At 35.9% G+C, this 16809-nt stretch overlaps 1 protein-coding gene across 2 annotated transcripts in view; it reads left to right on the top strand.

The window, feature by feature from the left end:
- KIF6 (kinesin family member 6) overlaps nt 1-16558 on the top strand; it is a 119542-nt gene extending 102984 nt beyond the window's left edge. For both annotated transcript variants that reach the window (XM_087717912.1, XM_087717913.1), the window contains exons 20-22: nt 9654-9743; nt 10335-10441; nt 15789-16558. In XM_087717912.1, the coding sequence (XP_087574038.1) occupies nt 9654-9743; nt 10335-10441; nt 15789-15805 (214 nt within the window). In that variant the 3' untranslated portion in view covers nt 15806-16558. The remainder of the gene's footprint in view (nt 1-9653; nt 9744-10334; nt 10442-15788) is intronic.
- The last annotated feature ends 251 nt before the right edge of the window (nt 16559-16809 follow it).

The raw sequence follows: 16809 nt of genomic DNA on the forward strand, positions 1-16809 counted from the left end.
CATACAGGGCTTCTACCCCAAAACCAGTTCTCTACATTGCACATAGAGCTTATGGTAAGCCAATGTAGGGCCTGCAGCTCAGATATAAAGTAATGCCTGGGCTGTTGCAGTTTGAACGAACTGAAGTTTTTGAGTAGTCTATAAAACACCCACAAGTATTTAAATTGTCCATTTCATATATGTAAAGTGGCTTTAGTGTAAGCGATGGGAGAAAGGAAGGGAGAAACTATTGTTTTTTGGAAACTGAAATATAGTAGTTAGCACTATCCAATCAATACTCAGTGGTTAGTGGCTGTTAGCCATTGCTGAATGTTATTTCTGACCACATTTTCTGCAGCAGTGCTACCATTCTTTCTCTTACTTTTGTATCAGCTTTCTCAGTTTTTGTGATGCACGGTGCTCAGCATATTAATAAATACATTCTGGTATTCTGTGGTTTTGATGTTACATGCTGTTATCTGAGGATTATAAACATAATTTGTAAAACTCCTAGAGCTCTGAATTGCACAATTCAATGGTGGATTCTTAATCAATTTACTACCAGTTTGCTTGTGCTCATGCATGTGCAATGCTTCTGTACATGCACAGAAGCAGGAGGGCAGAGCCTCCCACCCACCACTACTACTGGTTCGGCCGAACCGGCCCAAACCAGGAGCAACCCACCTCTGGTACAATTGAAACATATTATCAATTAATTTTGTAGGCCTTAATAAATAATGTCAACATAAGCTGGTCTGTAAGTTTCCTAATGTCAATTTTTCAGTGACTGTTACATCATCTTTCCACTCCTTCATTTTTTTAAAGATAATAATAATAATAATCAAGATCATTTGTGCTACATTTACTTTTATATTTGGTCATAGTAAAAAAAAAAGTATAATTTTATTTGCATTAAATGTTTCTAATTAGCACAATCTTAAAGTAAATTCTTCCAAAATAATTCTCAGGAAGTATAATACAGCCTTCTAAGAAGTGCATGTGCATATAAAGCAAAAAGTGTCCCCTTCTACATATTTACAGTAAATCCTTAATGAAGGAGTTCATCATATACTGGGAGCATCTATGTAAACAAGAAAAATCAAAAACTGTTTTTAGTGATTAAGTAATCACTAAGTGATACAGTAGTGATTACTGCTGTTAAAGTATGTAGATCAATATATTTTATGGACTTCATCCCAGTCTTGAACCAGTTCAAGTGACTTTTTTGATATTATAATTGTATGGAATGTCTAGAGATTAGGTACTAATTGACATACATATTTTTATGACTCTAGTTTAAATATATGGAGCAAGCAACACTTACTTTGGCAAATGCATTCATGGCTAGGTATTTTTGTTGTTGATTTTAGTCCTCATTTTTGGCTGCTATGTCCCTTAGAGGTTATGCTTATGATGCATGTTGAAGATAAGAATCCAGGACCATGAATCAAATGGGAGATTTTGAGAGAGGCAGACTTGGAGTTCTGTTTTTATTTGCAGACATATGATATCCATGTTGTTACACTTGTAATGACCTTTTTAAGTTTTCTATGAACGTTTTCAGATATTTCAAGCATTTTTGTATTATTCTGTGTTATGCCTCGTGCCCATTTTTGCAGTTATGTTCTCAATGAGACAAGCAAAGAATTTGTAATGGAGCTCTTGACATTGTGATAGAGAACAGCAACTTATATCCCACTGTGTTGAAAATTTATTCTAAACCTCTTGAAGCCTGTTTGAGGCATTAACAATTCATAGCAAGGTTTCTGGTTTCCTACATTTAAGGATATAAAATAACAAAACACCCACTTCCTAAAGAGTCCGTTGAATCTCAGTGACACAGTGAACTTATTTATTCATTCTCATAGTTACATATGATGAGATCTTTGGGCTTTTTATTTTTCTTCAAATCCTTGGACTAAAACACAAAAAGCTCTTTGTTACTAAATCCATCCAGAAGCAAACTTACTCAAAGAACAGGATTTAATGATAATTTTCTATCTGTCAAATAAATTATAATAGTAAAAATTTACACGAAGCATATGGTATGTAACAGTTACTGTCATTCAATATTTAGTTGAAGGAATTTAGATATCAGAAGAAAATATAAAAGTAGGCCTGATGTAAAAGCCATATGAATATACCTCTACCACTGAAACAAGGATAACGTAACTTTTTATGATAATTTAGTCTGTAAACACTTATACTTAATCTCTTTTCAGAGATATAGAAGATGCTTCAGTGCCTATTACAAACTATGATATATAAGCAAATGGTGACACTTTTAAATATTCTGAAATGTACATACTGTAGTATTTGTAGTATTTAATTTGATGTGTACACAGGTGTTGGCATCTGACAATAATAATGGTACTCAAGGATTATAGTCACTATAGATTTTTAAAATTATCTTTCCCTTATATTTTAAAAATCTTCCTAACTGTTGAAAGCTAAGTCTACATTCGTATGAGTAAAATCCAGTAGAAATATCTAGGTATGTAATTGAAAAGTAAATTTGGTGTTTTAGGGCCAATCTGTCAGCATGAATCAGGAGTGGGTTCTGGATGGCTTTACTGCTGTTTCGCTCATGTGCGCACTTTGCGCACACATGCACTGTTCAATTAAAATTGTTCTGTGCATGTGCAGAACTTAAATATAAGATGGTGGCGCCGACAGTGCCAACCGGAGAACTAGTTTAAGGGCATGGCAGGCCTGGGTCACTGCCGGTTCCAGCAACCCAGGCTGCCATACCACTACTGGTTCGTCCAAACCGGGCTGAATTGGTAGGAACCCACCTCTGGTATGAATGTATTTTTATGTCTGATGATGCATTGTTTTCAGGGCTTCTTTCAGATCTCCCAGTGAAGCCCACTGATATTCAAACCCAAAAATTTGCCCTTTATATGATGGTCAAGAAAAGGTAAATATATTGGGCCGATCTTATCCATGATGCATCTGACTCACCATCAGAGGGATTATATCAGTCTCTCCAATAAAAAGCAGTCAATGTGTTCCTTGTTAGGAACTTGGAGCTTATTGCTTTGAATTCTCAGACCAGAGCATCAGGGCAATAAAGCAGAGCTGCACCTGTTCTATTTTTATGATCAACTCTGAAAATGAAGTACCATGACTAGCACACACTGGCCAGCTATGCTACCAGTTTTCCTCAGGTAGCAATAGCAATAGCACTTAGACTTATACCAATAATTCTCGACTTACAACAGTTCATTTAGTGACTGTTCAAAGTTACAATGGCACTGAAAAAAGTAACATGACTGTTTTTCATAGCTACCACCTTTGCAGCATCTCATGGTCACATGATCAAAATTCAGTTGCTTGGCAACTGGTTCCTATTTTTGACCGCTGCTGTGTCCCAAGGTCCTGTGATCACCTTTTGTGATCTTCTGACAAGCAAAGTCAATGGGGAATCCAGATTCACTTAACATCTGGGTTACTAACAGCTACAGTGATTCATTTAACAAATGTGGCAAGAAAAGTTGTAAAATGGGACAAAACTCACTTAACAAATTTCTCACTTAGCAACATAAATTCTGGGCTCAATTGTGGCTGAAAACTGAGGACTACCTGTATACCTCTTCATAGTGCTTTACAGCACTCCCTATGCTGTTTACAGAGTCAGCATATTGCCCCCAACAGTCTGGGTCTCATTTTACCAATCTTAGAGGGATAGAAGTCTGAGTCAACTTTAAGCCCATCAGCAGCAAACTCCTTGACAGTGAGCTGAATTAGCCTGCAATACTGCATTCTAAGCACTGTGCCACCACAGACAGCTCCTTTTGGAAGATGCACCAAGATGGCCCTAAACTCCAGGTATTACAATACCTGGATTGTAGAGTCTATCTGCATACACACACACACACACACACACACACACACACACACACACACACACCCTTGCTCACTTCACAGTTTCTCAACTCTGAAGAACCAACAGGCTAGACATAATGAGTAAAATGGTAAGGAGCAACAAGTGGTTTTCTTGGCTTTCTCACCACAGCTCAAAGTTTTTAATGTCATTAAATTTGTCACTGAACTAATTCCTTCAGCAGACATACATGAACAAAAGTCCAATTAGCAACAAATCAGATGTTGAAGCCTCAATGTTAATTTGAGCAGTGGTTCTCCAATGACCATTTCAAGGATAGCAATAATAAGAAACACAAATGCTGATATTAAACCACTACATTTTCTCCCAATTGCCATTATATCTTCATGGAGTATTCCTTTCTTTCAAGGTGAATTGATTAAGCCAGGGCAATTTAAATCAGTGATTTAAGTCAGTAGGAAAAAAGGCCGATTTAAGCAACCCTTCAGCCAAGACCACCCTTGATACTGCTTTATATATTATCTATAGTTGTAGGTCATTAGATTCGAGATATATAATACTATACAAACATCAGATTATTGGTCACACTTTTTCATTTTTACAACCTGTTCTTATATTACTTTGTCACAATATATTCATTGTTGAGGTTTACCTAAAAGGGGAAAGTGACAAACCTAGCTTTCTATGATACATGATTGGAAGTTTGAATGTATGTTGCATTCTAAAAATAAAATATCATAGTTTGATAATTCCTTAAAATAGAATGCTGTAGTTTACAGAAAACTATGTAATTTATCTTGCGATTATGGATAAAAATTTCTGTGCCAAGTAACCTGAGTCTCTCGGTGTAATATTTCACAGTCATCCATTTCTTATCTTTTATTATCTTTAAATTAGAATTAGATAGGCTTGTCTTACAAAATAAATTATGCTTTTAAATCAAGAAGGTTCTTTGACAGGATTTCAAAGAGAAGGCTATCCTCTGTATGCTGTGATATATGGCTGTTCTAATTTTTAAATATATTATAGCTTCAGGTTGTCTTCTCTTCTTTCCAATTGTCTTCCTCTCTGCTTCCTTCTACCTCTGGGTACCTCTACAGTTTGAGAAATAGCAAACAAAACTAATTACATTTTGTGACTAAGCAATTGAAATAAATTACTTTCCAGAAAAGACAAATCTAATTTTCATCAGGTAAAAATGAAATGTCCTTAATGAAGTTTTTTAAAAAAAAACTTTGAGAAATTAAATTCTTTCTTCATTTACATAGAAAACCGTTTCAGTGTCTTCTTCCATGCTTAACACAGATATCCAATTTGAATGTAGTTACCTTACTTCCAGCACACAATTAACTCTAACCAGGTCAAAAGCCATCATTTTAGGACATACAGAAATCTCCACATCTTGATTGTCCAATAAGCCCTTGTACCAGGTGAATATTAACAAGATTTCAGTATCCTAATATTCCATTCTCCATTGTTCATTCAGACTACTGTGAGTATGAAAGGAAATGGGGAAAAAGAAGTACTCCAAACCCTGGTTAACCCCAATATTTGAAATTGAAATCCACTCTGATTGGCTATTTTTGTCCTCTCTTTTAACAAGATATAACTCCCGCTGCACACAATAATTCTTCCGTTCTCCGGTCTCAAAGGTAAAATTGCAAGTCACAGTCATGTGATATTTAACAATTGAAGAGGAAGTAAGGTTGTAAGTACATCATAGACATGTGTTGTGTCGCTCAATGGCCATATCCCTTAACAACAGAGTTGTTGGTTCCATTTGTGGTTGTTAAGTAAGGACTGTATTGCATCTTACATCTTTCAAGCAAGTCACTTAATATCTGTAGGAAACATACTTTTGTTTTTCATCCCACTGACCTGGGATGTTCTCATGCAGTAAACAAAGCAGACATGCAGCAAGAAGTGAGGATGAGTTTCAAGTTCTCAGTGTATCTCTACCATATAAATGCATGCCTGGTTCTTCCATTCAACTTTTATGATACACTTAACAAACTAATGATAGAGTTTGTACCAGTGATGGGTTGCAGGCGGTCCGCCCCAATACAGGCGTACCGGAGCCTGCTGGAAGCACCAGGTACTGTTCCGGTATGGTGCTCCGGACGGCCCACCCGCCGCCCGAGCTCCTTATTTGTCCTTTAAGCCTTTGGCGCTTCCGCACACGTGCATGGCATGTACAGTGCCTGTGCGACGCTCCACCAAGCAGCTGGAGCATCACGGAAGCTTGCAGAGGCATCGCAGGCAGGTACGATGCATGCGCGCGACACATGCGTCCATGTGGGCGACGCCGGGCCCGTTCCAACCATACCAGGGATGCGGAATCCACCACTGGTTTGCACTATATACATTTTAAAAAGAGACTCCTATAGGCATTGCGGGGTTAAATCAATGCTTCCCAAACTTTTTCTTTCATTACTTCAAACTATCAGAAAGTCTTTTTTACCCAATGTAAGTAAAACACTTTAGGTCAGTTTCAATGTCCCTGTTGTGACTGGGTAATGGTTTTGTGTGTCATTACCCAAAGAAAAAAGCACTTTTACCAAATTTTGGATAATGTACCCAAATTTGGGAAGCACTTGGCTAAAAGCTTGTTCCTGCTTTGTCAGCTTTGTAGGCAGGAAATCTTTGCTTTAGTGGAGTCAAACGTCTTTGACCCTGTTCTCCAGTTAGGGAGAAATGCTTTCTTGGGTCTTCTGACACGATTGAGATGGTATTTTCCATTCCATCTTTATTTATTTATTTATTTTGGTCAAACTAACTATTTGGAAATCAAAGGAATTAATTTAATTTCAGAACAGAAAAATAAGAATGCCTCAAGTTTGCCATCTAGTGGTTAAATCGTAAAATAGACATTTACATTTTGAATTGATGTTTAAAATAAGGACATATTGAATGCTAAACCCCAAAGTCATCCACAGTGCTTTGTCACTTTTGTTTCTGAGACATATATAAACAGGAATTTGGATTTCAGGCATGGAGAAAAATATGTGAGATCTGTTAAAAGGTACAGAAGCAATAGTGAACAGTGAGGAGGTTTTTGTATGCTGCTTAGAAATTGAAATGATTTATTGTGGCAATACTTTAGAGAGTATTGCAGTTAAAATAGGTGGAGGAATTAATAAAAGTACTGTTATTGGTATCTACTATTGCCACTCAGCCATGATGATTGCTTTTTACACTCGAATTGCATAAAGTAGCTTTCAAATGCGTATGAGGTAAATGTAATAGGAGAATTAAATTACCTTGCAACCATAATACTTCCAGGAAATGCCCGGCATATTTTGCTAACAAGTTTCTCCTTCAGAGAATGGAGCAATGCATAAACTATCAGCTGTTCTTGACTTCATACTAAATACTAGGAATAACTTAACTAAGGAAATGTAAATAACAGGACACTGGGGGCTGGAAATCTTCATTTTATAGCAACTAAATTTTAATGTAGTCAAATGCATATCTTGGACATAAAAAACATATTTTAATCAATTTGTGTATATGTAGGATTCTGTGGTATATCAGAAATGGAAAATAATCCAAATCATAAAGGAAGAATATGCAAGAATCATCTGGTTTTATATAAATAATGTTGAAAAAGCTGAAATTCAGGATGGGCTGCTACTGGTAAAAGATGCTAGAAAAGAAACAAAAAAAAGCTTTCTTAGATATATTCAGAGTAAAACAATCTGGAGTTAAATATGCTTAAAACTGTAGAGATGAGAGTGGATTTTAGGAGGAGCCCTATTATACCACCTCTTACTATAATTAACAGCACAATATCAGTAGTAGAGTCCTTCAAATTTGGGAGTCTATACTGTAATCTCTCAGGACTTGAAATGGCTAGTTGATATTAGAACCATCATTAAAAAGGCACAATAAAGAATGTTCTTCCTGCCTCAACTCAGAAAGTTCAGACTGTCCCAGCAGCTGTTGATAACAGTTCTACACAGAAATTATTAAATCTGTTATTTGTAGTTCTATAACTGCCTGGTTTTGTACAGCAACCAAACAGGATAGGTACAGACTACAGTTAAAAGTGTAGAAAGAGTGACTGCAATCAGTTTGCCTTCCAAAGAAGACCTCTATATTGTCCTGGTCAGAAGGAAGATTGAGAAGGTATCTACAGAACCCTCGCATCCTGGACATAAACGGTTTCAACTCCTCCCCTCAGGAGGCCGCTATGGGGTATTGCATGTCAAAACAATTAGACACAGCTGTAATATTATCATTTATCCTTATTATCTTTTTTACTCCCCCATCACATTGGTATTATTATTATGACAATTATTATTATTCTGTTGCTTTGTATGTACACTGAAAGCTTCTGCACCCCACTTGACCAAATACAGTTTTCTATCCTGTCTTTTCCTATCCTATCCTATCCTATCCTATCTTACCCTACCCTACCCTACCCTATCATGTGAAAGAAAAAATAATCAGCCTATCAACTTCTTACTGAAGACAGCAAGATGTTACTGAACATAAAGAATATCCTCTTGCTTTCCAATACTACTTTGCTGATGTAGCTTATGAACTATGGTGTGGTAGCAACTTTCAAATCTTACTGCATTCAATTACCTTCATGAAAATATTCTTTTCTGTCAATCAACATTATGAAAATACTTTTCAGAAACCATGTCCAGAACATGGAATGCATGATGAAAAAAGTTGTGGTCTTGGGCAGTCACCATCTGCTGCAACTGTTTCTTCAATAGCAGACATAGCTGAATGTACTGCTAATCCTGCATGCAGGTTGTTCATTAAAGCAGCCCCTGAGGCCCCTACTGGGGGACGCATTGCCAAAGCAAACATTTGCGTTTGAGAGGAGCAACAAATTCAAAAAGTCACTGAAGCTGCTTTGCAATCCTAGAACGACTGTAAATCTCCAACAACTATTTTGTGAACACAGCTACATCATCACAATAGTGGAATCATCAGAAAATGATACCAACACTTTCTGCAGCTTGGAAGATGGGGAAAGAAGGAACGTTGTCTTGCTTCCATATTTTGACTTTTTCTATGGCAGATCACAGACTGTACAGATGAAATGCTGCTAACTTCAATGAAAGAATCCCACTACTACTTTATTCTGAGTTCTTCTAAACTGAATTAGAATTCATTGTAGTGTTAAAAAAGGGGGACTAAATATTCAGACTGAATTATTATTTAAAACAATGCTAAATGTCCTGATGAAGTCTCTTTAAGAAATGCACTTAGATGACAAAACTAATTTGATGTCTTCAGCTGTCAAAATATTTAAGTTTTCGCTGTCTTCATATATCTTCCTCATGAATTAAAATAGTAATTGAGCAGAGTTTGAAATTGTTTGCATAATAAAAGCTCTATGGTTAGACTAACAATTATTATATAGTTTTAAAGTGTAAATTACAGTAAGAACAGTGTAGAATCTCATGAAAGCAAATTATGTTTTCTCTAGATATATGGTTGCAGAATGGAATGTTCACACAATTTACATTATAATTTAATAACAGCAAGATGGATAAGTAGGCTTTCAGCAGAATAACTATTGTTCAGATACATAAAGAAAACATCCTTATTTTTCCTTTACAGCATTACAAAAACAAAAAATGCTACAGAATTTAATGCATCTCAGTGTTCATTTATTAAGTCTTTAAAAGAAGAGTTTGTGATCATATTGCCTACTGTATCACACCAATCTAGTTTTTGAATTGGAATCTTTATGAAATTAAATATTATTTTCAATTTTTATTGAATTATTGGGTAGAAAATGCCATTTGTAAAATATGGTTTTGTTGCAGCCACCTGAAATGAATTCAGTTCTTTCTCTTCCCAGGGTTCCAAATAACAGTAGAGCCAGCTCCAATGAACAGTCAACTGTGCAGAGCAGTGTGAGCAGACTCAGCAACTCAAATTCCCAAATGAGGTATGAGGTAGTTACACCTTTTGAGAATCTAGATTCTAGAATATTCACTGAAGCTGCCTTTGTCACGAGAATGGGGCTGTGCATGCTACCCTTGTTGTTGTCACATCTATATCCAGATGTTTATAAATTGGCCAGATGATCTAAATTGGGAAAACTATATGCAGTCAGCTGGAGCTTCTAATTACATGGAAAATGATTAAATGTAAATTCCTTCTTTAAAACTGATTATCGCAACAAAAGACAAGAGAGCTCGTAGTCATCCAGGCACTGCTGATTGCAACATCAGTGCTTCACATTTGAATTCATAAAAGTATTTAGGAGTATAGGAGGACAGTAGGAAGAAGATATGGAAGAGCATACATCTTTTTTAAGGAGCTCCCGGCATCTATACCCATATTCCAAAGCGGTGGGGGGAGGTAACCTCCTTCATTTCAGTGGAAACTGTCAATGAGTTCTATCTTAAGCCAGATAAAATAAAGCAGAATAAAGCAGAATTCAGATAGGTGAAACATATATTCTGCATAAGGAAATTCAATATCCAACTCAATCTGGAATAGCAAAGACAACTGAAAATCCACTTGGTTATTTCAGGATTTCACAAGATCCAAGCTCTACCATCCCTTTCACAGGAGATCGTCAAACTGATGCTGATATTATAGCTTTCATTAGAGCTAGAAAGAACCTCTTACATAAAAAAGGTAATTCTTATTCAAATTGTTAGTTGACCAATTATATGGATAATAAGCTTTAAAAATTCAGTGTTATCAAGATTTATAAAAATTAGAGAATTACATTGAAATTATTACATATTATCATTTACAGTGTTTTCCCCCCTCTTTTCTCTCTCAACATATTTGTTTTGGCTTTTAGATGGTATAGTCTTTCGAAAACAACATATCCTTTTATAATTTATAAATAATGTGATGTAATTAAAAAAGCAAATTTCCTCTGCCACTGTATTATGTTATGCCTTAGATTTTACTTGTGAACCTGAAAGGAGCTGAAAGAAAACTAAATAAGGTCTTTCACAAAGAGTCTTTCACAGGTGGGATAAATTGAAAGGGGCTAAGTAAGGGTGTCAAACTGGCGGCTTGCAGGCTGGATGCATCATGCACAGGCCACACCCACCTAGCTCCGCAAAGGAAAAATGGGATATGTCACATGATGCAATTGAGTTTGATACCCATCAGCTAAAAGGTTTGTAAGAAATATGTTGTAGTGGAATCGAAAAGCAGGAAAACAGTGAGTGGGAAATCAAGATGAAATTAGATAGATTTGAAGTATTGAAGGTATACAGTTACCAGAGTGATTCAAGGTCACTTCAGAGGAGTTGGTGTAGAAATCATTTTACAGAGAAAAAAACATAGTGTGAAATTTGTCTAACCAATAACTAGTAGAAGAGAATGACCCAATGCGGTCTACTAAATTCAGAATTTACTTCCTCAGAGGAAGTTTTTTTATTGTCTCTTTTGAATGGTGTGTAAATGTGGTTTATATCTATGTTGATGGCTGATTTGTCTGAATGCTAAGCTTCCAGGAATTCCCTGGGATTTGGGGATTTAGTTTGGTCTATTCTAGAATGCTTAAAGGTTTCCAACTGAAACTATGGTTGAGTCTGCCCATGTATTGTGAAAACTGGGGGGGGGGGGGGGTTGCATCATGTCTTCTGACTAGTTGGAAGTTGACTAGTTGGCTGAAATGTATGAAAAGCTGCTTTCATATTGTGAAAATAATTTAAAATATTCTTGAAACCAGAGAGCAAAGGAATATTTTAATCTCTTGCATCCCTGACAATGCCTCTATAGACATTAATATATTGTAGAATATTGAATTAATAAGCAAACAATAATATTCTCTTTAGCCAATTTGATAGAATCTGAGAATGCTAATATGGAGAATGACAAGTAAATATTGGGAATTATTTTTGTGGGTAGAAGCTCTATCAGACAAGCTATCTTTTCAAATATCAATGAAAAGTAGAAAATTGGGTGCTCCATCAGGATGTTCTGCTACACTGTATGTCAAGCTCAAGGCCCGGGGGGTGGAAACAGTGAAGGATTGGCCTGCAGTACCTCTGCCAATGAAAACGGAGCTAGGGAGGGCTGCATGCGGCTGTCTCGAGCTTCATTTTTTCTGGCATAGGGTTGCAGAAGGCCATTGCAGCCGAAACGGAGCTTGGGAGCCCATTTTTGCTGGCAGAGAGCTTCGGCCACCAAAGGCATGAATGACATTGAGCTGGCCACAACCACCCTGGCTATGACCACCCAGGACCCCCAAGGTCAGAGGGCCACAACTCCCCCTGACATCCCTGCCTTAGACCATACAACAAAACCATTTTGTTTTAAGAAATAAGAAATTAACATTCATATTCATATTGTGAACCATTGATACTTCTCAAATCTAGTGACTCAAAAGTAGGCTGGGATAATATCCTAAAAGATGGAGAAAATGATAAGTAAAAATCATAGAAAGTTAACATATTCAAATTAACCAAATTTAACAACACATAGAATGTAGTTTTATATAGCCTTACAAACAGTATGTTCATACAAGCTATTTCAGTCTCTTAGATCTATATTCTGAATTGAATTTTAATATAAATTGGTTCCTATGACTGTCCCTGTCTCTACAGGTAAGTAAGTAATTACAAGTAGGACCTAACTGCATAGGCATCAATATATTTAGTTGCAACTTATATTACCTGTGAAGTGTAGAAAGATCCCTGATCCTGGATTAAGTCTGCCAGATTTGTCACATTCCAAATATGAATTAGTTCCTAGTTGACAAAAAAGACCATTTCATTCTGATCATTAAAAGTAGCACATTAAAAGTAGCACGTTAGGAAACATACTCAATATCAGAGACAGAGACCTAATGGTAAAAAGGGAACTATTAATAAAGGAGTAAAAGATTACTTTTAATAGAGGTTTGTAGTGACAGGAACAAATTATACTGAATATCTAAAAGCAGTCTAATTACTGAAGCCGTAGCTTTCCATCGACTCTTGAGTGCTGATGACAGCATTATTCATCAAGCCAGTAGCACCTGACTTGACAGATGGTGTTAGCATTATCCCACAGTAGTGTTTTAATCTATCTCTTTGGTTATCAGCAATAATTGTTGGGTGTAAATAGAGAGGTTACAAAACCCTCCTCCATCCAGAGCAAATAATCTACTCACTTAGACTTAAGGTGTCATATGTCTCAGTTTAATGAATTTCTTATTAAGTTCTTTCTTCAGTTGAATTAATGTTTATTACCCAACGATCATGGAATAATTACAAATTCTCTTGATTTTTAAGCTACCCCATTTTTAGCTTAAGAAAAGATGCGTGTTTTCAAGAAAAGTAGATTTGGCCTTAAAGGTGCCTATCTAATTTTTTTATAGTAAAATAATTAGAAAAATGTTTACAGGAAAAGTACATAATTAGAGAAACTTGCAGGGCCGTTCGAATGTCAGTTTCAGCAATTACATAGCATGAACAATCTGAACTACAGTATTGCAGAATAACAGAGTTGGAAGGGATCTTGAAGGTCTTCTAGTCCAACCGCTTGGTCAAGCAGGAGCCTGTATAAAACTCCAGACAAATGGATGTCCAAATCTCTTCTTAAAAACCTCAAGGAATATCTGAGCAAGGAACTTTAGTTTGCAAAGATCTTTTCCAACATTTTACTATAAAATCTGTTCAGTATACAGAAATTATTTGCTGTGATATCGTTATAAAAATAGCTAATATAAAATAGCATAATCTTATGGATTCCCTGGGTTGCTTCAATTATTACAGATTTTTTACAGTGAAGTACTTAGTATTGAAATAATAAAAACTATAATAATGTTAAAGAATAGATCAAGAACCACTAGTTTGTGTTCTAAATAATGTATTTTAAGGAAGATAAATGACTTTTTTTTTCTATACCCTCCTCTCTCTAGCAGCTACTTGTGCTCTCCAAAACTTACTTTAGAGAGTCAAAGGAACATTTCTGAACAATTTGAAAAAGGCAACAGTTAAAAGAAAAAGAAATCATTCAAATTTCTGCTGATCTTCTCCCAATTTCCAGCAATTCATTTTCTTAACAATAGTTTCTCACAGATCTGTGGTTTGTTTGTAAATGTATAACAACTGTCTCTGGCAGTTTCATTGCTGCCATTATGCAGATAGATAGATAGATCAGTGCTTTTCAACCTTTTTTGTGCAAAGGCACACTTTTTTCATGAAAAAAATCACAAGGCACACCACCATTAGAAAATGTTAAAAAAAATTAACTCTGTGCCTATATTGACTATATATAAAGTGTTTTTCCCACGGCACACCTTACACTATGTCACGGCACACTAGTGTGCCGCGGCACAGTGGTTGAAAAACACTGAGATAGATAGATAGATAGATAGATAGATAGATAGATAGATAGATAGATAGATAGATAGATAGATAGAGATAGCAGCATAATGCTAGTCATAGCAGCTCTGCTCTGCCCTCAACCAGCTCACAAAATTCCAGAAAATTTAACAATAGATTTTCTTAAATCAGTACAAGCCAGCTCGAGCATACCTGACCCACATAGTTGAAAAGGATCCCTATTCCATTCATAAAGTTTTTCAGTAGGAGAGAAGAATCTGCTTCCATAAACTTAACTGATTTCATTCATTTTAGAATCCACTTTATTATTTATAGAAAAGGAGGAGCTGAGTGATACATGGCTGCTGACCTATCCTGACTATGAGCACGAACTCCCAAAGCCGATTCCCTGAAGATGGCTTGATCAGAATGAAGATGATGCACACCACCATTTTCAAATATATAGTACCAGGCAGTCAAACTTTTGAAGTTTTATCCTTTTCTGTCTGAAGAAAGTGCAAGGCAGTCTTAAGAAGGTCTGAATTATCACAGACTCAGCTGCACAGAGCTGCTTAAAACCCTGGTCCAAAAGAAAAGAAATTTGTATGGGAGAGCCACTCAAGAGGTTCTTCCTTTAGAAGTTCCAGTTGTGGCAAGACGACTTTGGCTCAAAGATCTAATTGCCCTCTAGCAGCTTTCAATCCATCAACCATAGATGAAATTGCATCAACTATAGTGTTTTTCATAATAAACTAATGTTGAAATATGCAATTATTATAAATTCCATTCCTACCTGGATGGTTGCTTCCAAACTGCATAGAAGATCTCTATTCTGGCCCATTGCACTACACTTGTTATTTGTAATAGTTTTATCTTTTTCTCATGCTATTTACTGTAACACTTCTGAGGGATTGAATTGAGTTTCGATCTGTCTGCCAGTGCCAGTTCCACTCTGTTGAATCTGACTACCTGAGTCATTCCATTACAGTCCATTTCTCAGTTGTATCACCATCTGAGATAAACAGGCAGTAGTAAGAGAGATCATTTTTATTGGCTATGGTAGCCATTCTCAGAAGAGCTCACTAGGTACCCAGGCAAGCTACTTCTTAAATGCTCAGATTTTTATCATTTGAATAACTTTTACCTAATCTTCCATGATTCACCCTGTTTTACATTGCAGATTTTATTCCTCTTGAATTTTACCTCCCTCTTTAATATCACAGTCTGGGGGTGCATAGGTTAGTGGAAGTAATGTCTTCTACAAATGGACCCAAAAAAAAGTTGAGGAACACCAAATCTCACTTAGTAGCTTTCTAAAATATAAAGATGTGCAGACCAGTGATTAAAATAGGAAGATAGTCATGTGATTATGCTCTCTTGAAGTATCCTACTGCATCAGTAGCATTTCCTCTTTTGTAAAAAACTAAATAAACTGGAATTTTAACTATCATTTTTGAGTAACTTTACATTCTAATATATTTGCTGTCCTGGAATATTACTATGTTGTTAGTAAATAATTTTATCTTCATAGTTGTATGTTAAAGGAGCCCTTTATAATCAACCTTCAGTCTCTAAGATCACTCTCTGGGTGGCAGTAATACTATTCTAAAAAAGACCAGATTTCAGATGAGCTCTAAAGATTTGTGATAATTAAACTATCAATGTGTATAATATGATTCATGCCTGATAGTCTTTTCTTCTCTTTTCAGGATTGGGAGACAAGTAAACTCTGATTTATGCAGCAAGGCCTCATTTTAAAATTAGAAGTAACTGTAACATTAGGACAAATGAAATTGCAGCTGTATTTACGAGGGAGGGAGAATAGGAGAAAGAGAAAATGACTTCTGCAAGGAATAGCATTCAACCTGTGTCTTCATTATTATTGTAATATCAAAAAAGTGAAACAAGCTCTAACTTGGAACATCAAGAACAGACAAGCCAAAAACCTTGTGATAGGAACCATAAATGCACTTTATTGGAGTTTTATTGGTTTTCAAATGTCATCGCTTCCAAGCCCTGTTTCTATATCTAACACAGAAGGACTCCCTTAGACTTTTATGAGATAATTTTGGACTGGAATGCTTTATTAGACTTGGAGGTGGAGAACGGTTCAGATTGTATGTGGTGTCTCACTGAGAACTGCAGATATAGCAATACCTTTTTTTCCTTACTGTAATTTAGTATTGTTAACTAAGCTAGCATTTTTTAATAACATACTTGGGGATCATGTACTGAATTATGTTTTCAAATGTTGTGTCCTACCCCACCCCAAGATTTCTATAATTGCCTTTCAGGTGTGGAATCCTGAATCTTATGGACCGACTTTTCTTCTATGCATAGTTATTGTTCAAGAATATTGTGCTCAAAAGTTTGCTTCTGTGTGTCATTTGAATAACAATTATTCCCTTTTATTCAATATAAAAACTACTAGAACATTCTATTGCCTAATACAAGTCAAAATTAAAGCAAAAGAAAAATATGTTGATATTCCATTTTTCCCCTCTTGAATCTATAACCTAAAACTGCTAGGAAAGATACTTTATCACGATTTTAATACTTGTAACAGCTGCCTTTGAGTATATTGGATGTATAGAACATCTTCATTTAATAAGAGTAAAGCAAAATAATGACAGTCATTTAAGGGATACAGATTTTGTTTGCTGAATCATGAAATATGAACTTGCACCTTTAAAATTACATTGAAGGCACCCACCTTTAACCACGCTATGG

This window comes from Thamnophis sirtalis, unplaced genomic scaffold (genome assembly GCF_051295495.1).
Source record: "Thamnophis sirtalis isolate CommonGarterSnake01/CBP01778 unplaced genomic scaffold, rThaSir2_p1.2 scaffold_6, whole genome shotgun sequence".
NCBI lineage: Eukaryota > Metazoa > Chordata > Lepidosauria > Squamata > Natricidae > Thamnophis > Thamnophis sirtalis.